The 23,078-nt window shown below is 40.3% G+C and overlaps 1 protein-coding gene across 1 annotated transcript; it reads left to right on the top strand.

Annotated features, from left to right (window-relative positions):
* Nucleotides 1-19,604: 19,604 nt before the first annotated feature.
* Nucleotides 19,605-22,869, top strand: LOC307018158 (uncharacterized protein). Its single transcript, XM_079648283.1, has 3 exons — nt 19,605-21,357; nt 21,491-21,622; nt 21,966-22,869. Exons 2-3 carry the CDS (start codon nt 21,554-21,556, stop codon nt 22,599-22,601), a joined length of 705 nt encoding a protein of 234 aa, XP_079504409.1. The 5' UTR covers nt 19,605-21,357; nt 21,491-21,553; the 3' UTR covers nt 22,602-22,869.
* The last annotated feature ends 209 nt before the right edge of the window (nt 22,870-23,078 follow it).

The raw sequence follows: 23,078 nt of genomic DNA, 5'->3' as shown, positions 1-23,078 counted from the left end.
ATTTGACATTGGCTGTTGGTGACGACATGTCATCATGGCTTTAAAATTCAAATGACTTTCATAACTTGCTGACAAATAGCAAAGCGAATTGGCTCCATTTATCTTCATAGTCTTTTAGTTTAAACATTTATTTAGTAATGCACACCTATAACTCTTTATACAATTCCTCTGATTCTATAACAGTTCCTCTCTAAAGGATCAATCATGTGCATTTACTTCCTTTACTTTTCTCTTTGGTTATTTTCTGCTGACAACCCCTCATTTCAATGTTCTCTTCTCTTCCTCCCTCTTTTTTACACTTTACCCTATAATCCCTAATTTACCAGTCTGTTCACATTTAATATTATAAATGTTGTAATCCTGTATTAGTCACCCACATTATCTTTTACGGTACGACAGTTTGACCTTTTGGTGAGTAAGGATTGCATTGTCAAAAGAGATGTAACAATATACAAATACAGTTTTATTATAAGACCTTAAAACTCTCCCCGTCAGGTTGAAAAAAAAAGATTATCACCCAACATTTATTTATGCCTTGACTTGTATTGAGGGTGTGACATGTAGCCTTGTGATTTCCCAAAAATGTTCTCCTTCACACTTTTTAACAGATAAATAAGAGAACTTGCAGACAAACTCCATCTCTGTCTCTCTGTATCTGCTGCTTCACATAATCTTTCTCTTTGCTCTTTTACCCTGGCATCTCCTTCAAGCTCACATCATAGGGAACACTGTCGAGATCAGACAGGAGAAGCTGTCACGATGCATCTTAAGAGAGTCGAGACAGATTGCCATGAGCCCTGCCTCTGACATGATAAGTGAATTTAGCAAAGGCCGGAGGAGAGTCTCTTGAGCTATTGTCAGTGACTAGCATGGATACCAAGAAATGTGACAGTGTGTTTGTGTCTGTGTGGGGGTCATGGTGAGGAGAATGCCAGATGGTATATACGTTGAGAGAAGAGTTGGTTGTAAGTCAACATTACAGCATATAAAATACTGAAATGTATGCAAATGGTAAGTTAAGTGCATTGAGTCCTTGGAATGGAGAAGAACCGTATTGAGTTGACTCAAGGTATGAATGTGGGATTGCTTGACAAAGAACATATATAGCTGAAACGAAATGTTTATACAGTTTTATTGTGAATTTTGACTGCTCAGCATGAACATTTAAATGTAAAAGGCCACAGGGGTATGGGACTGCATTAAGTACCAAAAACGATAGGCAGTCTTTACATCTTTGTTGCTATGGATAGACACCATTGATGCAACATTTCCACAAGCAATGAGTGATACAATGTGTACTGTCACCAAATCCACAATGATCTCATCATGCATTTAATACATGTGGCAATATGGACTTAGGGAATTTATTGAGTTTTTGGCAGAAATGCACTGAGTTAGCACCTGGTTTACAAAGGCTGCAGGTTAGACACAGCTACAGGACTGCACTAGGGCTTAACTAACTAAGCAGAAATTAAATTAACAATAGGCAATATTGTTTATACAGTGAGAAGTCCTGATGACAAACTCCCACATTAAAACATTTTCTGTATAAAAATGAACCTAGAGTGATCACATTAAACTGTGTCTATGTGTCTAGGACATAGACCAAAAGAAGAATATAACAAAAGCAATTTGAAGATTTGGCAGGCTCTCATTCATGAATTATATTCAGCGTAATGGAAAAGTGTTGTCAGATTTGCTTTGTCAGTAAAGTGTTTGTCTGAAAGCTCTGTGGATATGAAGTGGAAACACTGCTCCAAGCCTCATGACATTCAACTGTCCTGCCCGGCAAAACAAGTAATGCCAAAATATAATTCACAGGTTCTATCCTCTCATCTGACCCCTGAAACGATAGTTTAATAATAAGAGCATTCTCAGAAAGTTGAATTCCCCTCCAGCTAAATCTCCTTGTGTCACATTTGATTGCAGTCAGAGAAGAAAGGGACATAATCATTTTGTGAAGTGCACTGAATTCACAATTACGTTTTTTTTTCAACACAATATTGAATAAGATGGTTATTGTTCCTCTATTGCAATTAGTGACAAAAAAAGGAGGGAAAATAAATCTCACTTTTTCCATAAAATAAATGGACACCATCAAATCTAACCACCATGCATTCTTCCTTCATGCACGAAGGAATTTCACCTTGTTAATGTTTTTTTGATTTTTTAGAATTAGTACATTCTTTACCATCTGCACAAATATATTTTTGAGCTTAGTGTATGTGTCAGTATGGATCATGTCAAAGGCCAAAATAGAGAATATTTTTGGTTTTCCAGCCGGAAACATTTATACGACAGCGCTTTGAGTGCTTTTTATTCTGCTGCACTCAAATTCAGAAAAATATTTGCTTTTTGCTACATCTGTAACATTTAGAGACACTAGAAGACATCAGGCAATGGTTTTGCAATTTTTGTTCAAAATATTGTTTCATATCACCTCAGAGGCAATCTGCCTTCAGCATCCTTCAAGTCCAGAGTAGCATCAAAGATTAAACCGCTCCACATAATACAATATGGTAACATTGCCCCAAGTTAGACCTGACATTGGGCTTCAGCTAACAGCCGATGGTCACAAGCCCTCCTCGTAATCGACTAACAAAAGGACTGAAAAGGAGGATCAATGTGAGTTAGTGTTATCTCTCTTACTGCCTGCAGCACCTTATGGAGTTAGAAAATTAGATAAACGGATTCACATTCAGTATTGGATCCTGGCAGTGAGCTGGAGAGTCTACATGTATTTTTGCAAGAATTTAGTTTAGGGAGCTGTAACGGTTCAAACTTCATAAATATAGAGTTAGCCAAGAGAGCTGTTTCTGTATGAAGTCATTGTGTACAATAATTCAGTATTCAAAATCCTCAAAGAAGTGTCCAAAATGTAGCCTCCATCTTTTAGAGGTAATCCCTCACGTGTGTCATGGGACACTCTTAAACTGCACTTGCATCATGAATAGGTAATTCAGGATCCATAATTGTAGACCTGAACTGTGATCAACAGCACACACTGGGCCATTTTCCTGCTGGCTTTAAATCGGTACTGGCATGTCTACACTAGAGAACCACACTTAATATTGACAAAGCTGCACTGATCGATATTTTTCAGCGCAAACAAAAGATCAAATAAATGTGTAATGTGAGCCACTTCAGTGACTCACCAACAACTGACACAGTTCCCTTCCCCTTTTAAGGTCTAGAACTTAAATGATTTGGTTTGCTCTCTCTGCTCTCTAAACCTTTCTTTCTTTCAGCAGCAGCAGGCAGCTCTTTTCAGCAACAAAATAAATCAGATTCACCCACTGAATGGAGCCTATGCAGCAATGAGGATACACACACAGTTAGTGACAGCTTGGTGATCATAATTGAGCATAAGCAGCTTCGGAGCAGATATGTTTTACTCTGGACCTAACCAGAGCCATAGAATAGTGATTATTTAGCTCCAATGTATATGTGAATGATGGTGTTGTTCTCTACCACCTAATGTTAAAAATAAAAGACAAAAGTTTAACACCAACAACTTTAAAAGGTGTTCTGTTCACAGCTTGTTAAACTGCACATAAAAAACCTAGAAAACCACCTAAATTAAAGACAGAGAATGGTTATATTTGGAAAGCATAGTTTGGTCTAGTGCATTACACATTTGCAAGTAAAGCAACCATTACACATCCATGGTCCCTTTGCTAAATAAATTCTGGTGATTATGCTCTTTAAATTTGTCCCAGCTGAAAACAGCTATATTTATTTGTATGCTACAGAAAACATTTAGCAGTGTTTTATGGTTTTGATAGCTCCCCAATAAACGCAGTTCCTAACAAAAGTAGAAGAGACACATTATGACTACAATCTATATAAATCTTTCACCCAACAGTAACTTATTTTCTGTTGCTCACGTTTTTCCTGAGGTTAGAACAGAGCGTCTGTTCCTTAACGACTTCCCACCTGCTTGGCTAATTACCAGCTCACTACAAATCAACTGAGCATGCATGGAAGAGAGAGAGGGGAGAGGGCTGTTTCCACGAAATGTCTCTTAAACAATTAAACCAACCATTAGTTTACAGATTGTTTTCCTTGGATGTGTTGTGTGTTAACATGAATGGAACTATGTTAAGCGATGCTGATGTGGGGGATTTAAGAGAAAAGCCTATACACAGCGTGCCAGCTGCTTGCTAAAGTAAAGCTTCTGTAATATTGATCATTTCAATAGATCGCCTGAGTGCAGAATGGTGGGAGTTTCTGTGGCTTATTGGACCTATGTGATCGAAGCCAGCATTGAAAGCCAATAGGGAACATACAGTATTCAATCAAACTCTGTATTACAGAAGGCAAAGAGATCTGTGATCGAAGCCAGCATTGATAGCCCATATAAGAAACATATTCAATCAAACAGGTTATTTCAGAAAATGAAGAGACATGAGATTTATTTGTGGAAGCAAATGCTGGAGGGATATGCTTGCGATGTTCACAATCATGCATACTGTATAATGCATACTGTCACATTCATATTACTTTACATGCACAGCAACTATTGTTGTTGTTTGAAATCAATACTTTTTTTTAACATTATACATTTCACAAGATTACCCTATAACATTAACACAGGCATGTGTTTCTACCAGAGAAACTTGGAAGCACAGTGGAAAGCTTCACAGACTTGAATAACTTTGTTTTTCCTTTAGATCTACGTCTTCTGACAAAACTTTGCAGCATAGCGAAAACTTCTACAGCGCCTTTGACATTTAAAGCACCCCTCAATGAAAGCAAGGAGCTGGGAATAGCAGCTTGTGAAACTGATTCACCACGAGTCACCACTTTAAATCATCTGCACTGGCACTTGAAAATGGCAACTTGTTTATGGCTGATGTATACGCTGTTGTGTGTGCTTGTGTTTATGCGTATACTGTATGCTCTGTGGGGGTGTGAAACGTAAGGCCCCCTCCCTACGATTGGCCTGTAACATGCTGGCACGCTAACGTATGGCTCTAAGCATTCCCAAGGCTTCCATCTAATTGGTTCTCTACAGGGAACATTGATGCTTTCAAGTTTCCCATATTGCCATCAGTTGCTACATCCGAGCATGCCAGTTAATCTTAATCACACACACAAACAAACAAACACACACTACCAGGTACATGCTCACAAAGTGAATGTTTTTAAATCCATACCACTTTTATGCATTTAATACAAAATGCTGCTTGGTTCCAATTAACATTTTCATTAGGTCTCAGTGTTGCAGTTTCAATAAAACTGAAACCTAACAAGACTGGTTGACATTCAAATTGTTGCTCTGCTGTGCCTGTTCAAGTGAATTGCTCTTTGTGTCCCAACCGAGAGACTGCATCCCCTGCAATAAAACACATTTGGGCAGCAGCTTGGCTATTTAAACGAATTGTTTCACTTCTCACCAAGAAGGATCCTATAGAAAAAGATAGAAAACAATGAAGAATTCAGTTTTTTCTTTGTGTGGCAAAAATACATTGAGATACTGCCTCCCTTTTGTTGGCTATTGATTGGCTGCTGAGTCAATAACTCGTGATTTAACTGTTTTATTAACGCATCCCTCACCGAAAAACAAGATGTTGTTGTAACTGTTTTTGTTATGCTACACACAAAATTCTTTATTATTATTCCGCCGGGTTATTTTGCTGCTCTTCTTCTCCCACATTCCACATCGCAGAAACTCCGTTCAAACATCAAAACGTTCAGCTTGGTCGGGAATCGATGGCTATTGCTTCTCTTATTCATAACTTTCAGAATTCCAGAGATATATCCCATAATTCATCACATTTTTAACATGGAAGTCAATGGAGAAACTCTTCAGACTTGAAAAATATTCATGCAACTTCAACTGCTAACTGTTCCTTCATACTTTCACTCAGAAACCTCATTCCAACTTTAAAATGTTACACATCTTTCTGACATTATTCTTGTAACACAACTTTTAATTCTGATTCATACCTGTAGAGATATTAAACATTGTTCAGACCTTGGTAAAGAGGCCTTCTTCAGATTTTAGAGTGCGTGATGTCACAGTGGAGGACAGATTTAATTTTGCCTTCATATTTTCTTTTAAACCTGCCATAATTCCCAAACCCTACATTCCTGAGACATAATTGTTCATGAAAAACGTAGGAAAACATATTGTAGCTTGAAAAACAAAAAAAAACAAAATGGCTCTTGAGGGCATGAAGTGACAAAAACTTTGTCTCCATTAAACCCCATTGTAAGTTCAGCATCATCTTTCCCCACCACAGCAGCCGCACACCTTTAGTTAATCTGCCAAAAAGGCCACATTATTAACCCAAAGGTACACAAAAAGTACACTTCAGATGCTCAAGTTCCTTGATATGCTTCACGCTTTGAAATTTCACCGATATCTGTTACGGTTCTTCAACAAAACATTCACATGTAAGAGGTTTATCTCTCATTCAGAACAATGAAAATGCTCTCCTCTCACTGATTACTGCACATCACCATGGAAACCTCTGATCTCTGGACACGTCGTTAGCTCAAATATAAAACACATGCTCAGAGCAGCAGATTTCAGATAATGCTTAACACAGTTCTACATCAAATCTGATTTTACGTAATGTGGTGTTACTATGGCAATGCATCCCTCGCCATAAAACAGCAGCAGACTTCAGATAATGGTTAATGGTCCGGCCATCAACAGCTCTATGTCAATTATGGGGTGTCATCATATGCTGTTTCCATGGAAACGGATCCCTCGCCATGAAACACGATGTCGCTGTAACTCCATTGGACATGGTCCGATCGTCCCCAAACTTCGCTTGTGTATATCACCGGTCCATGCCTGAACAGCTCTACGCCAAATCTGAGATCTGACCATAGGCTGTTTCCATGGAAACGCATCCCTCACCAAAAAACAAGATGTTGTTGTAACTGATATGAAAATGGTCAAAACACCACCAGACTTCAGATGACAGTTAAGTGTCCAGCCCTCAACATATATATGTGCCATTAGTGAGTTTTCCTCAAAAGCTGTTGTCGTGGCAACGCATCCCTTGCAATAAAAGAAGATATTGCAACTCCTATGAAAATTGTCAAAAAGTGCTAAAACTTCACATGTGTGCTAACAGTACAGCGATGAACACATCTGCGGGACAGTTTTGAGATTTCTTAAAATGTTGTTGCCATGGCAACACAATGCTCGCCGTGAAACACGGTTTTCTCATAACTTTAGTGAAAATGCTCGAAACAGCCCAAAACTTCACAAGTTTGGTAACGATGCAGCCATCTACATACAGTATCTAAGCGTATTATGGGGTGTCATCAAATACTGTTGCCATGGCGACAGATCATCCCCCATCAAGTTAGTTCAATAGTTTGCAGTTGAAATATTCTGCTGCTTTTCCAAGCTTTTTTACTTTCTTTTCTTCTCTTATCACACATTCAAGCCCCCTGTGTTCATGTATAATTTACATCTAAATTCTTCACTTTCTTCTTATACATTACATTTCAACATAGCAATTCAGCATCAGCTTTTCAGCATAAAGCATTCCCACTAGCAATTTCTTCAGGAAAAATACAATTCCAAAAACGGTTTAAAATTGGAATTACTATGTCAAAACATCTGTTTACAAACTCTCACAAAACTCATGCATGTTATTATCTTATAAGTATAATGTATAGTTTTGCACACTTACTACTTGATGAACACATTCATTTTGGCTAAAACCTTACATTTATACTACTTTTAACACAAGCAGCTTGACCTTTTGATTTGAATCTTTGATATGAAAATGCATATGATGGTAAAGTGGCACGCATAAAATGAAATAAATGACAGATGGGAATGATTCATACACAACATCAGCATTTCAAATCGGTCTTTTCAACAGTTTGACCCTTTTCTCCGAAGTAAATCCTAACCGATTAGCTATAAATTAAGCCACTTGAGAATAATTTGGACCGCCTGTCAAAACATTGTGCAGGTTTGACAGTTGAATATATATAGTCTGAGTTAAAGAGCTGAGACACAGCAGAGGAGACATCCATAAGGTGACTCAAAGACACTGAGACTGTCCAAATAAAGCAAAGGAATAACTATGTGGGGATATAAAATGTAGAAACTCCCAAAATAAGTTTTAAAACACCAATACCTTAGAACAGGGGTGTCCAAACTTTTTTCACTGAGGGCCACATACAGAAAAATATGCGAAAGGTTGGGCCACTCACTAAAGTTAAGGTATATCGCCTCACCTCTAGTGTATTAACAGTAATAAAAATCAATCAATCAAATGTAGGTAAATCATTCTTGATAATTTATTATACTTAAAGAAAAAACTTTATACATCACATCTTTCTATGTATGGGTATTCATTTATCTATTTTCAAATAAAATCAATCAAATGTAGGTAAATTATTCTTGACAATTTATTATACTTAAAGAAAAAACTTTATACATCACATCTTTCTATGTATGGGTATTCATTTATCTATTTTCAAATAAAATCAATCAAATGTAGGTAAATTATTCTTGATAATTTATTATACTTAAAGAAAAAACTTTATACATCACATCTTTCTATGTATGGGTTTACATTTTTTTTACAAAAAGGGTTGGCAGCTCATTCTCAAAACTGCAGCCTCAGATTGCTTCTTTGTCAGGATGGGGACCCCCTTCACAGCCCTGTATAAAGAGGGAAAAATAACAGGACAAGGGAAAGGGTAGGCTTTATTTAACCTAGTTATGCAAATAATTTATTGCGGTTGTTAACACATCAGCTAACGTTTTTTAGAAAAATGTTATCAACTTTAATTGACTGAATTTATTAAGTAATTGGGCTTTTGAACACATGAATACTGTGTAATATATTTTAACTCACCTACAATGGGAACAGCGTTGCACTTAATGGGAGCAGTGATGCTGCGCTCTGGACTGAAGGATGGCTGGCAGGTCAGGAGTAAGTTTGGTGGTTGAGATGCGAAGGACATCACAGATATGGCTGTCGGTCATTTTGGTTCTCAATCTGCTTTTGTTCAGAGTTAACAGAGAAAATGTTTGCTCGCATATGTATGTTGTGCCAAACAGACTCGTCATTCTTTTTGCGTGGCGTCGCATCAGAGGAAACTTGGCCTTTTCCAAGCTCTGGTAGAAGTCGGGTAGGGAGAGGAGCTGATGTTGATTCTTCAGAGAATCATCACACTGCATTTCGATGAGTTCTAATTGCAGACTCTCTTCCACTTCTTCTGCATCCGTAAGGAAGGGAGTTGAGAACAGCTTGATTTCTTTCTCAATGACAGAAAAATCTTGGAAGCGCTGATTGAATTCTGTCATAAGAGTTCTGATCACAGACACATATTTCCCCTTTTTAGCAGAGAGGTCGGCCTTTGGATGAGCACATTTGATTTCGGACAGCGTAGGGAAGTGCACAAGGTTGAAGTTGCGTAGTTGTGTCTCAAAAAGACGAAGCTTCGCACAGAATGCTTTCATGTGTGCATAAAGTTGTGGTACAAGCTGGTCTTTGCCTTGTAGGCTCTTGTTCAGTGAGTTAAGATGACCAGTAAGATCAACTAGAAAGGCCAGGTCTGCCAACCATAGAGGATCACTCAGTTCATGAAGAGGTCGGTCCTTCTCTTTCAAAAACTGGTCAATTTCTGATCTCAGGGAATAAAACCGCTTCAGCACGGAGCCGCGACTAAGCCAGCGCACATCACAATGATAGAGTACGTCCCCGTATTCAGCATCGACATCAGATAGGAAAGCTTGAAATTCTCTGTGGTAGAGCCCTCGTGCTCGAATTATGTTGACAGTTTTCACAACTGTGGTCATCACATCGCCAAGCTGGACTGTCTTGGCACAGAGAGCTTCTTGGTGGATGATACAGTGCAATTTTACAGCCTCGCCTCCACTCTCTCGCACCTTGGCGCACACCATAGTTGCCATTCCTTTGCGCTCGCCTGTCATAGCGGGAGCCCCGTCCGTTGCAACTCCACACAGCTTGTCCCATTTAAGTTGCATCTTGTTAATTGCACCTGACACGGCTTCAAAAATGTCCTTACCCGTTGTTGTGCCCTTTAGACTCCGAAGATCAAGCAGCTCCTCCGTAATGCAAAAGTTATCGTCAACTCCCCGCAAAAAAATTAACAGTTGTGCGGTGTCTGTGGCATCTGTGCTTTCATCACATGCAATCGAGTAAAAATCAAAAGCACAAGCTTTATGTGACACTTGATTTTGTATGTTAGCTGACAAGTCTTCGATTCGCCGCACAATTGTGTTTCTGGACATGCTCACGTTGTTGAATTCCTGCATCTTTTCCGGGCACATTATTCCAGCGACTTTAATGAGGCACTGTTTAACGAAGTCACCGTCTGAGAAAGCTTTCCCGTGGCGCGCTATGAGTTGAGCTACCTCATAGCTAGCTATTGTAGCATTTTCTTGTGTTTTGTTAGCACGGTAAAAGTACTGTTGTTGAGCCTGCAGGTTAGCTACCATTTGCTTGACTTTCTCCTCTCGCTCAGCAGCAGTGTAGGACGTGAAGGTCGGATGCTTGGTTTCGTAGTGTCGTCGTACATTGTACTCTTTCATCACTGCAACCGTTTCATTGCAAATCAAACAGACACATTTCCCCCTGACTTCTTTGAAGAAATATTCATTTTCCCACTTTGTTTGAAATTTTCTGCATTCACTTGCTATCTTGCGTTTCTTTGGTTCTGCCATTTTGTCTTTGCGGATTTTTTTAATTTGAAACTTTTTTTTGTGGAGAAGCTGCATTAGGACTGCAGCTAGTGAGTAGCTCCACCTACTGGTCAAACTAAGAACTACAATAAAGTCAAGTGCAAGTTTCATGTGTGGGCCACATTCTATTCTATTTTTATAATTTGCTGCGGGCCAATAACAAATGGATCCCGGGCCGCAGTTGGCCCGCGGGCCGTACTTTGGACACCCCTGCCTTAGAACATCTTCATGTCATCATACAAATACTAATTCAAGTGTGTTGGGTGCTCTTGCACAACACAGTTACACAAAGTCTCAGAACCAGAATTTACTGTAACTCGCTTCCTGACACCTAACCTATCCATTCTTTAGAACAGGAATCATCTCCATAGATAATAGGTTGGCATTTTTAAGAAATCCAATAATGTAAAATAGTATGATTCAAGTTCTTACTTGTTAGAGATTCCAATTAAAGGAGTTTTGTTAACAACTAAGCATAGTTGCTATAGTTATCTGTTTCTGGCTGGTGAGCTGCCTGAAAGAATAAGGGATCGATCTGTTTCCAACCGTCTCCTTCCCAACACTGATTAAGTTGGGTTTTTATGCGTCTCCTCCTCTTGTAAGACAAATAAATTATAGTTAGTGCAAATCAGACAAGTGTGATAAAAGGCCAGAACGCATGGAGGGTGTGGGCAGGCGATCGATCGCTACTGCTGCCAACATGTTAATGTAAAAGGTGATTAAGGCCGACAGACTAACAGGGCTGCTGACCTTTAAACAAGCGTCCTTCAGGCCAGAGTCAAGCCACATATACTGCCTGTAAAAAACTGGGACAGAGGTGTTCCTCTTAAGCCCCAAACCTGTTTTTCAGGTTTCAGGCTCGAAAAAGACATTCCCAGAACAAATGATCTTCCCTTCTAAAAGGGTTAAATTAATAATCTTTTTTCTCAAAGTAATGATGAACCTGTGAGTTGGATGTAGAAAAGTTTATTTTAAAGAAAATTCAGATTGAACATGGTAAAAAACTGTAAATTATAGTGTCCGTCCCAAAGATATGTTGTACTTATAGTGAAAACAAATAATATATATAGTACCCTTTATCAAGATTCATGCAAAACAAGTGATATTTGACCTTTTTAGATAGATTTAGCAAAAAAAAACTTGCGGGCCATTTGGGTGGATTTTCCTTATCTCTGGCCCCCCTTCTTCGATTTTGACATGTGACATCTCTTTCTGACCGTTAGAGCCAATAGCAAGGGAAATCGTCCCGCACACACTCATTTAAAAAAAAAAAGGTGCGTCTTCGCGCATTCAATCTCGCTACAGAGCGTAGGAGTGGCCTGCTCTACTATTTTAAAACGGAATTGCAGTTTTATTGCTTATAGATTATCAGAACATTTCAAAGGGGACACAGCCACATTGGATATTAACCTATGGATTAACTACATCATCGTTGTTATCGTTTTAATGCCATTGAAGACCAGTTTTGACCAGACAAAACCAAGGTAAGCCAACTTAGCGTTGTAGGCTACTTAGCGCCACATGTTTTGATGTACGTTTTTGTTGATAACCTCGCAAGTTTGTATCTTTCAGTGTTGAGGTGGGCACCATTAGATTCTGTGTCTTTACGATCATAAACAATGTGTTGAATGTGCAGCGAGGATAAGTAATAAGGGAGCTAGGAGTGATCTTCGGTGCAGTAATAGGTTAGCATTTTTCGCCGGGGGCTAATTCAGAGGCTCACTGTTAGCATTGTGTGTTTTTTTTGAAAAAAAAAATGAAAAAGATCAGTTAAATTCGTTTTTTCCCGTTATATGGAAATAAAATATTCATAGTTTATTAAATATTAAGGGTCCTTAGACGTTGTTTCCTGCAAATGACGCGATTTTGTCCCCGGATCCGGGTCCGTGGGGCTTAAGAGGCTAATGCATTCCTCCTTGAACATTTATTTTTGACATTCTCAAGGCTGGTCACCGGGCAACGCTATTGCAGGGGGGGCGCGTGAAGCTTGGGAAGAAGTTGTAAATAAACATTGTTTGCTTGTAAAAATCAATAAAATTGACATATTTTTAACACAGCCGGCAGTTAAAAGAAAAGTGGAAAAGCCCACGACAAGCCTTTCAGCTATAATGCCAAATCAACAAAGTATGATGAGGCACACTTCTCCCTTGACATCTAAAGGCCCAGACACACCAACCCAATTTTGGCCGTCGATGAGCGGCCTGTCGCCCTACTCAGATTGGTGTGTCCCGCACCGTCGTGTCTTTTCTTGCCGACACCTTCCGCCGCCGATTCGACATGTTGAATCCAAAGAAATCCAAGAAGGTCGTCGGCAAAAGAAATCACTCTGATTGGCTGTTCAGCTTAGCGAATCAGTGCATGAGAAGCGAAACGGAAGTGAGGGCGCAAACAAACGAATCTGAGATTTAATTTAACTCCAGCTCTCGACACAGGTTCGGGAAAGCCCCATGAGCTTCTCCCTGTAGAGTGAAAATGGAACGCACGCGCTATTTGTTGTTTGTTTATATCACACAGTCTGTTCTTCTTCTCTCTGTGTATCACAAAGTCTGTCTTCCAGTTGTTGCCTCTTTTGAATGACGAATACACACAACCGCCACCTGCTGGTAAGGAGAGTTATTGCCACTCACGCAGTTTGTGTGCTACTTGGCCGTCGGCTGAAGTCTTTGCGGTGTGTTCCAGTGCGACTGTTGGCCAAGACGCAGGAGACGTGAGGCGACACAACAGTCGTGTTCCATCGGGACGTGTCTCTCTTTCTCTCTCTCTCTCTCTCTCTCTCGTCTTTGTGGGGGGCGGAGCATCACAGACTTGCTGCACTGCTGCAGCACCGTGCACACAGAGATCCGCCGATGGAGAACATAATAATAATACATTTTATTTTTAGGCGCCTTTCATGACACCCAAGGACAACGTACAATTTGTTAAAAAAGAAAGAAAACGCTAATAGGCAACAGAACATGATAAAAACGCAAACAGGAAATCATGGAGGAGACAGTCAAGTGGACGCAAATGAAACATGGGGAGCACTACAATGAGTAGGCAGATTTGAACAGGTTGGTTTTTAATTGGGATTTGAATATGGTGATTGTGTCTGACTGTCAGATGTGCGGGGCGAGGGAGTTCCAGAGTCTGGGAGCAGTGCAGCTAAAAGCCCGAGCACCCATGGTGACGAGTATACTTGCCAACCCTCCCGATTTTCGCAGGAGACTCCCGATTTCTTAGCCCTCTCCCAGTTTCCTCCCGGGGTCATATTTCTCCCGCATTTCGGACAAAATCAGATTTACTCAGGACTGTTTCCAGTCGGACTTTAATAGAGCTACACCATTGTTTGGTTTCCATGGTAGTGCGTCTCTTTAGTCACAGAAAACAGAACAAGAATCGACAACTCTACCCTCTGCTCACTCCTTTCCTGTAAAATACAGGTCCAGCCCAGTAGTCGATGCAGGACATGACAAATGCATTGACCAGGACTTCAGTGTTTGATTGAGAAAGGGATGGGCGGAGTCTGGAGATGTTGTGTATGTGGAAGAAGGCAGTCCGGGTGATGTTATTTATGTGAGGTGAAAATGAGAGGGAGCTGTCCATGATGACACCAAGGCTCTTAACTTGGCCAGAGAAGGGGATGGAGTAGCCATCAATGATGAGGTTGGAGGCAGGGGAGGATGAGGTTTTGGAGAGGGTGGTTTTGGTGCCAACCAGCAGGGCTTCGGTATTGCTGCCGTTGAGTTTTAGGAAGTTCCTGCTCATCCATGCTCCTGATGTCCTGGAGGCAGTTGGTGAGAGAGGTTGGGGGGAGGGCAGTGTTGGGTTTGCTGGAAATGTAGACCTGGGTGACAATCTAATCTACAGAGCTTGATGTGGTCAATGCTCGTTTGCCATACAGTAAGTACTCTCGCGGAAACACAAGCAATGTATCCATCAGCTGGCCAAAAGGCATCATATTCATACGGAGAAATGCACCATTTTCAACTTCCTTAACTCAGAGTTATGTTGCCCCAATTACGGTGGGAGAAGTACTCGGATCAAGTAGGCTACTTAAGTAAAAGTAGTATACTACTCCAAGTGTAACTAAAGTCTGATTTAAGAGTTGATTATATTTCACATCATTCATCCACATCTGTAAAGTAACTAAAGGTATTAAATACATGTAGTGGAGTAAAAGTACACCGTTTACCGCTGGACTGTAGAGGAGCAGAATTACAAAGAAACAAAAGTGGAAATACCTTATCTATATATAGTATATGTATATATAGATATTTACATATATAGATAGTCATCTGTGGAAGCCGTAGTATGTAAAAAGCACGACCAATCATTTTAGCCAGCCCGGCTAAAATAACTGGATGGCCTTTCTGCCTGTCAGCTTTCCATCTGTGCACAAACTTATCTCGTGCCCTCATTGGTCATGTGCGCGTTCGAAACTCCGAAAAAAGAGAATACAATAATATTCAATCACTATTATACAGTATATTACTACTACTTTTGAATAATTTTGGGGAATATTTATAATGTAAAATCTTCAATAAATATGCATTATCTTGAATAACTTTACTAGTATATAGTATATTTCTACCAAACTCACTACAAACATCAACAGTCTTCTGTTGGTCATACTACAACAATGAGTTTTGAAGAATATGCTTTTGAATAATATTGGGGAATATTTATAATGTAAAATCTTCAATAAATATGGCATCATCTTCAATAACTTTACTATTATACAGTATATTTCTACCAAACTCTCTATTTGCATTGTTGTTGTTAGCATCTGGTTAGCTAGATGCGCTGACGGATATTAGAAGCTGTTTCTAAAACAAGGAGAGGGAGAGCTCTCTCCTGTCAGACTGAGAGAGATAACTACAGCTCAGTGAGTTAAGGGACTGTCTGAGTGTTTAGATAGTTAACTTTAGTCTAGTTATCTCAGTGGGTCTCAAACGGTTTGGTCACCGTTTATGAGAATAAATGAAAAACAGTTATGAAATACTATATGACAGTAAAATAAGAATACAGTTTAAAAGGGGAGTGATAAGTAAAATATCCATAAAGAAAAAGTACATCTGTTTACAGTTCTGTTTCATATGGCTGTTGAGAGATGTATCCGTAGATCTCTTAATTTTGCTCTCAAAGTGTACGAGATTGATGCTTTTAACTTCAATAATAACAAAAAAAAATCTTCCCGGGGGAGCATGCCCCCTGACCCCCCTAGGAGGCTGGTCCGCCCCCCACTTAAAAAAAGATCACTTTATCCTTCCTATATGCCGTGAGCTGATTATCGAGCCTTCATTGTAACAGTCGCGGGTGTAGCCTAATGTATGTGCGTGTGGGGAGTGTTGCAGTCGAACATTTCACTGTAGCCCATACATTAATGGGAAACCCTACATGTTTGAGCAACCTCTATGAAGCGGCAAGCTACCCAACAGCACCCCCAACAAAAAATCTCTGGCGCCGCCCATGCCCAGCATCATCTATTCTAGGAGAAAAAATATTCTGCAGTATACATTAGATTTTAAATGAGCCACAAGGTAATAAAACAAATGAGGCATTACCATCCATAGATGCTTTTCAAAAGTCTAAATACTGAATTTTACAAATTGTTTTATTTAAATTAAACAAACAAGTCCCTAAACAGCTTTTAGCAAGCACTGCTCAAACAGAAGTGAAGGCATTTGTTGGATAGTATTTCCACTGGCTGATTAATACATTTGGAGCTCGAGAGGGTATTTACAACAGCAGGACAGTGAACGTGCCATTGACTCATATTAAACTTCAGCGCCCATTTTTCATTTTTAATGAAAAGAACATGTCACCTTGTGTACAGCTTATTAATATGCTTCTCATCAGGGACCTGAAAACATTCGGGGCTTAGCCCACAGTGGCGGCGGCCGCGGCGCTACAGTGGAATTTTCTACTGCAACACTCCCCACACGCACATACACAGTACACCCGCGACTGTTACAATGAAGGCTCGATAATCAGCTATATAATAATAATAATAATAATAATAATAATAGATTTATTTTGTTAGCGCTTTCACAGGTGCTCAAAGACGCTTTACAGATATAACATATATATATATATATATACAGATATATATACATATACATATATATATATATATATATATATATATATTATATATATACAGTGGGGCAAAAAAGTATTTAGTCAGCCACCAATTGCGCAAGTTCTCCCACTTAAAAAGATGAGAGGCCTGTAATTTAAATTTTAATCTATGAGAGACAAAATGAGAAAAAAAAATCCAGAAAATCACATTGTCTGATTTTTAAAGACTTTATTTGCAAATTATGGTGGAAAATAAGTATTTGGTCACCTACAAACAAACAAGATTTCTGGCTCTCACAGACCTGTAACTTCTTCTTTAAGAGCCTCCTCTGTCCTCCACTTGTTAACTGTATTAATGGCACCTGTTTGAACTCGTTATCAGTATAAAAGACACCTGTCCACAACCTCAAACAGTCACACTCCAAACTCCACTATGGCCAAGACCAAAGAGCTGTCAAAGGAAACCAGAAACAAAATTGTAGACCTGCACCAGGCTGGGAAGACTGAATCTGCAATAGGTAACTAGCTTGGTGTGAAGAAATCAACTGTGGGAGCAATTATTAGAAAATGGAAGACATACAAGACCACTGATAATCTCCCTCGATCTGGGGCTCCACGCAAGATCTCACCCTGTGGGGTCAAAATGATCACAAGAACGGTGAGCAAACATCCCAGAACCACACGGGGGGACCTAGTCAATGACCTGCAGAGAGCTGGGACCAAAGTAACAAAGGCTGCCATCAGTAACACACTACGCCGCCAGGGACTCAAATCCTGAAGTGCCAGATGTGTCCCCCTGCTTAAGCCAGTACATGTCCAGGCCCGTCTGAAGTTTGCTAGAGAGCATTTAGATGATCCAGAAGAGGATTGGGAGAATGTCATATGGTCAGATGAAACCAAAATAGACTTGTTTGGAGGAGAAAGAATGCTGAGTCTCATCCAAAGAACACCATACCTACTGTGAAACATGGGGGTGGAAACATCATGCTTTGGGGCTGTTTTTCTGCAAAGGGACCAGGACGACTGATCCGTGTAAAGGAAATAATGAATGGGGCCATGTATCGTGAGATTTTGAGTGACAACCTCCTTCCATCAGCAAGGGCATTGAAGATGAAATGTGGCTGGGTCTTTCAGCATAACAATGATCCCAAACACACCGCCCGGGCAACGAAGGAGTGGCTTTGTAAGAAGCATTTCAAGGTCCTGGAGTGGCCTAGCCAGTCTCCATATCTCAACCCCATAGAAAATATTTGGAGGGAGTTGAAAGTCCGTGTTGCCCAGCGACAGCCCCAAAATATCACTGCTCTAGAGGAGCTCTGCATGGAGGAATGGGCCAAAATAGCAGCAACAGTGTGTGAAAACCTTGTGAAGACTTACAGAAAACGTTTGACCTCTGTCATTGCCAACAAAGGGTATATAACAAAGTATTGAGATGAACTTTTGTTATTGACCAAACACTTATTTTCCATCATAATTTGCAAATAAATTATTTAAAAATCAAATTAAATGTGATTTTCTGGATTTTTTTTCATTTTGTTTCTCATAGTATACCTAGGATGAAAATTACAGGCCTCTCTCATATTTTTAAGTGGTAGAACTTGCACAATTGGTGGCTGACTAAATACTTTTTTGCCCTACTGTATATACACTGAACAAAAATATAAACGCAACACTTTTGTTTTTGCTCCCATTTTTCATGAGATGAACTCAAAGATCTAAAACATTTTCTATATACACAAAATAACCATTTCTCTCAAATATTGTTCACAAATCTGAAAAAATCTGTGATAGTGAGCACTTCTCCTTTGCCGAGATAATCCATCCCACCTCACAGGTGTGGCATATCAAGATGCTGATTAGACAGCATGATTATTGCACAGGTGTGCCTTAGGCTGGCCACAATAAAAGGCAACTCTGAAACGTGCAGTTTTGCTTTATTGGGGGGGTCTGGGGGGGTCCGAAAACCAGTCAGGTTTAACCCTAACCCTAACATGTCACCCATTGAGCATGTTTGGGATGCTCTGGATCGGCGTATATGACAGCGTGTTCCAGTTCCTGCCAATATCCAGCAACTTCGCACAGCCATTGAAGAGGAGTTGACCAACATTCCACAGGCCACAATCAACAACCTGATCAACTCTATGCGAAGGAGATGGGTGACATGTTAGGGTTAGGGTTAGGGTTAGGGTTAGGGTTTAACCCTACCGGACCCCCCCAGACCCCCCCAATAAAGCAAAACTGCACTTTTCAGAGTGGCCTTTTATTGTGGCCAGCCTAAGGAACACCTGTGCAATAATCATGCTGTCTAATCAGCATCTTGATATGCCAAACCTGTGAGGTGGGATGGATTATCTCGGCAAAGGAGAAGTGCTCACTATCACAGATTTTTTCAGATTTGTGAACAATATTTGAGAGAAATGGTTATTTTGTGTATATAGAAAATGTTTTAGATCTTTGAGTTCATCTCATGAAAAATGGGAGCAAAAACAAAAGTGTTGCGTTTATATTTTTGTTCAGTGTATATATATATATATATATATATATATATATATATATATATATATATATATATATAATCAGCACATAGGCAGGGCAGGGGTAAAGTGCTATTTTTTAATGAGTGTGGGGCAGACCTCACCTCTTATAGGTTGGTCCGGGGGGACGCTCCCCCGGGAAGATTCTTTTTTAAATATTGAAGTTAAAAGCATCAATCTGGTGCACTTTGAGCACAACATTAAGAGATCTATGGATACATCTCTCAATAGCCATATGAAACAGAACTGTAAACATATTTTCTTTTTCTTTATGGATATTTTATAAATCACTCCCCTTTTAAACTCTATTCTTGTTTTACTGCCATATAGTATTTCATACCTGTTTTTCATTTATTCTCTTATTTTTTTTATATGATCATATGAAGGTGTGCCGTGGAAATAATCTTTTGAATAATTTGTGACCAAACCGTTTGAGATCCACTGAGATAACTTAGACTAAATGTAACCATCTAAACCAGGGGTGTCAAACTCAAGGCCCAGGGGCCAAATCCGGCCCGCGACTTCATTTGATGTGGCCCCGCAAGAGCTTGCAAAGAATATAATACGTTTATCATACGGTTACATGCCACTTTACAGAAGCAGGTTGCCCATAAACTACATGTCCCACAATGCATCTCGTTTTGTGACATGCGCACTGAAGAGACTTCCAATTATTTGCCCTGGACTTCTGCTTTCAGACGTAGTTAATTACTAAGTTATTACCCTATCCAATAATAATCTAATTCAGAGGAAATAATGTCATATAATACATACTTTTATATATTTATATATGTATATTTATATAGTTACCACCGGCCCTTTGAGTGCAACCATAATGCTGTTGTGGGACGCGATGAAATTGAGTTTGACACCCCTGATCTAAACACTCAAGAGTCCTTTAGCTCACCTGAGTCCCTCAGTCTGAGAGTCACTTTGCTAGTGAATAAATTTCAGAAAAAGTTTGAGAAACACTGCGCTAGTGGATTGTCTTTGAAAAAAATGTCTATGAAAACGTTATTATTAATAATAAAATAAATAAAAATAAAAATAATAATTTTAATTTTTTTTATTTTCCATTTTGATTTTGTAATCATCTCGCGACCCCCACACGGGGTCTCGCGACCCCCCGGGGGTTGGTTTCCCCACTTTGGAAACCCCTGCGTTAGTGCAGCTAGCTGACCAGATGCTAACAACACAGTCCCTGCTGGCACCGGTCCCCCTCTCTCTCTCAATGCGCTATAGGCTAGTTGCACAAGATGGCTTCTATCAACTTCCGGCGGCTGGGTGTGAGCCTGAGTACTTCCGGTCTTCGGTGTGTTGTTGTTTGGGGAGTTAGTGATATACATACGATAGATAGAGAGAGAGAGAGATAGATAGATAAATAGATAGAGAGAGAGAGAGAGAGAGAGAGAGAGATAGATAGATAGATAGATAGATAGCAAGATACATAGCATACAGATAGCGATAGATAGCATAGATGATGAGCGGTAAAGAAACGCGATTGGCCTTCCAGCGGGTAAGAAAGTCGGTACTACATTGCTGTGTGCCCCTTTGTACAAATAAGTCCCGTTATAATCGGGAGATAAGTTTCCATTCATTTCCTATTGATGCTGAGGTAAAGGCTCAGTGGCTGATCAAGGTCCGTAGGGACAATTTCAGCCCCACAACAAATACCTGTGTGTAGTAGGCATTTTCGACCAGGAGACTTATTCGTCACATCTGGAGGACTGAACAGAGTATGAAAGGAGTTACAGCTGTTCTCTTTGCTTGGAATAACTACGAGCTACCTACACCAAGACGTAATGTTTGGGAGCGTCGGCCGAGGGCAGAGAGTCCCACCCCGGACTTGACAGCTGAGTACGAGGTGGAAACACTTGCGCCACCGGATCATGACTACTCTGTAAATCCAGCGACGGCAGTGATGGCAAATCAGGTGGCCGACGAGAACGAAGCCTTGAAAATCCAGGTTAGGGAGCTCCAACACCAGCTGGAAGTGTTACAACTGAGATCTCGTTTCGGGATACAACGCCTGGCAGGGTCGGACGAGGACATTCGTTTCTGCACCAGGTTTGTTTATAAGGTTTGTTTATAAGGCTATCAGGATGTTGTTATGGCCACTAGTTTGATAAACACTTTTCATTTGGGGAAGCTAATTTAAGAAACAAAACTATGTCTAACATGAACAATATTACATTCTTAGATTAGCCACATACAAGCATTTCCTTGCATTTTGGAAATTGGTGGAGCCTGCAGCCAAACCAAGATGGTGCGGATCACCAACGCCAAGGCATCCTCTGCCAGCAGCTCGGATTCCTCTCAACCATCAACAACGGTAAGCAGCATACAAGCATGGATGTATATTAATAATTATGCACGCTGCACACTATACCACCGTTTAACAAGTGCATCACATCACTCACAAAACACACACACACACACACACACACACACGCACACACACACACACACACACACACACACACACACACACACACACACACACACACACACACACACACACACACACACACACACACACACACACACACACACACACACACACACACACACACACACACACAGAACAACAAACCCCAGGAAAATGTGTTACAACTGTACCCGGTCTCCCCTATAACAGTATCTACAGTGTGCCTAACACTTATTTGTCTTCACAGAAACTTCCACCCATAGATGAGCTGCTGCTGTTCCTCATGCACCTGTCAGTGGGCCTACATCTGAGGGATCTAGCAGAACGGATTGGCATTCACCGCACCAAAGTCAGCAGAATTATTTCCACCTGGACACACTTCCTCTACCAACTGCTTGGAAGCAAACGTCTGTGGATCCCACGCGAAGTTGTCAAAGCTCACCTTCCACCAGAGTTTTCAGCTTTCCCTGACACACAAGTGGTGCTTGACTGCACTGAAGTATTCTGCCAGACTCCATCATCTCTCCTGCTGCAGAGTGAGGTCTTTTCTACATGCAAGTTGCATGCTACATTCAAGGCCATGATCGGCATGGCACCACATGGTGCCATTACATTTGTGTCTGGCCTGTATGCAGGATCTATGAGTGACCGGGAGATCTTCAAGCTGTCTGGCATCGTGAGCCTGCTCACACCAGACATGGCGATAATGGTCGACAAAGGGTTCCTTGTGGACAATCTGATTGAGTGTAAAGTGTACCGGCCTGCCTTTCTGCACAAAAAAACCCAAATGAGCAGGGAGGATGTCAGGCAGACTCAATCCATTGCACGTCTGAGGGTCCATGTGGAGAGGTGCATCAGAAGAGTCAAAGAGAACAAACTATGACAAAGCTATACCACTGTCTGTGTGTGGAAGCATTGAGGAGCTCTTCAATGTGGCTTGCTTCCTGGTCAACTACCAGAACGGACCGCTGGTAAAAGCATGGGCAAACCTGGGCAGCAATTAGTGATGGGAATTATGGCTCTTTGAAGGGAAAATAAGCAAAATAATCACCAGGATAATGATTGACTGTATTGCCAGACCTAATGTCAATAATCTTCTTTGTAAACATGAAACAAGGTGGCGCCATATCCATGTCAGTGAATTTACTACTTTGAATTTACCGTCTGTATGTGTTAAGTAAATAAAGTTGTCTTGCCTTGAATGAAATTCACGCAACTCTTTATATTAGATACTGTGTTTTTAAGTGGCGATGGAGATTATTTGTGGACCCTGCTTTAAAGGATAGTTTGCCTTTACAAATGGCCTGGGTTTTGGTTGAAGTGCATACAAATGCTGCTACGTTTGGCTCATTTTCCATTT

Source organism: Notothenia rossii (genome assembly GCF_949606895.1).
Source record: "Notothenia rossii genome assembly, chromosome: 9".
NCBI lineage: Eukaryota > Metazoa > Chordata > Actinopteri > Perciformes > Nototheniidae > Notothenia > Notothenia rossii.
The sequence above is the reverse complement of the archived record's forward strand: the minus strand, read 5'-3'. Positions and strand labels throughout refer to the sequence as shown.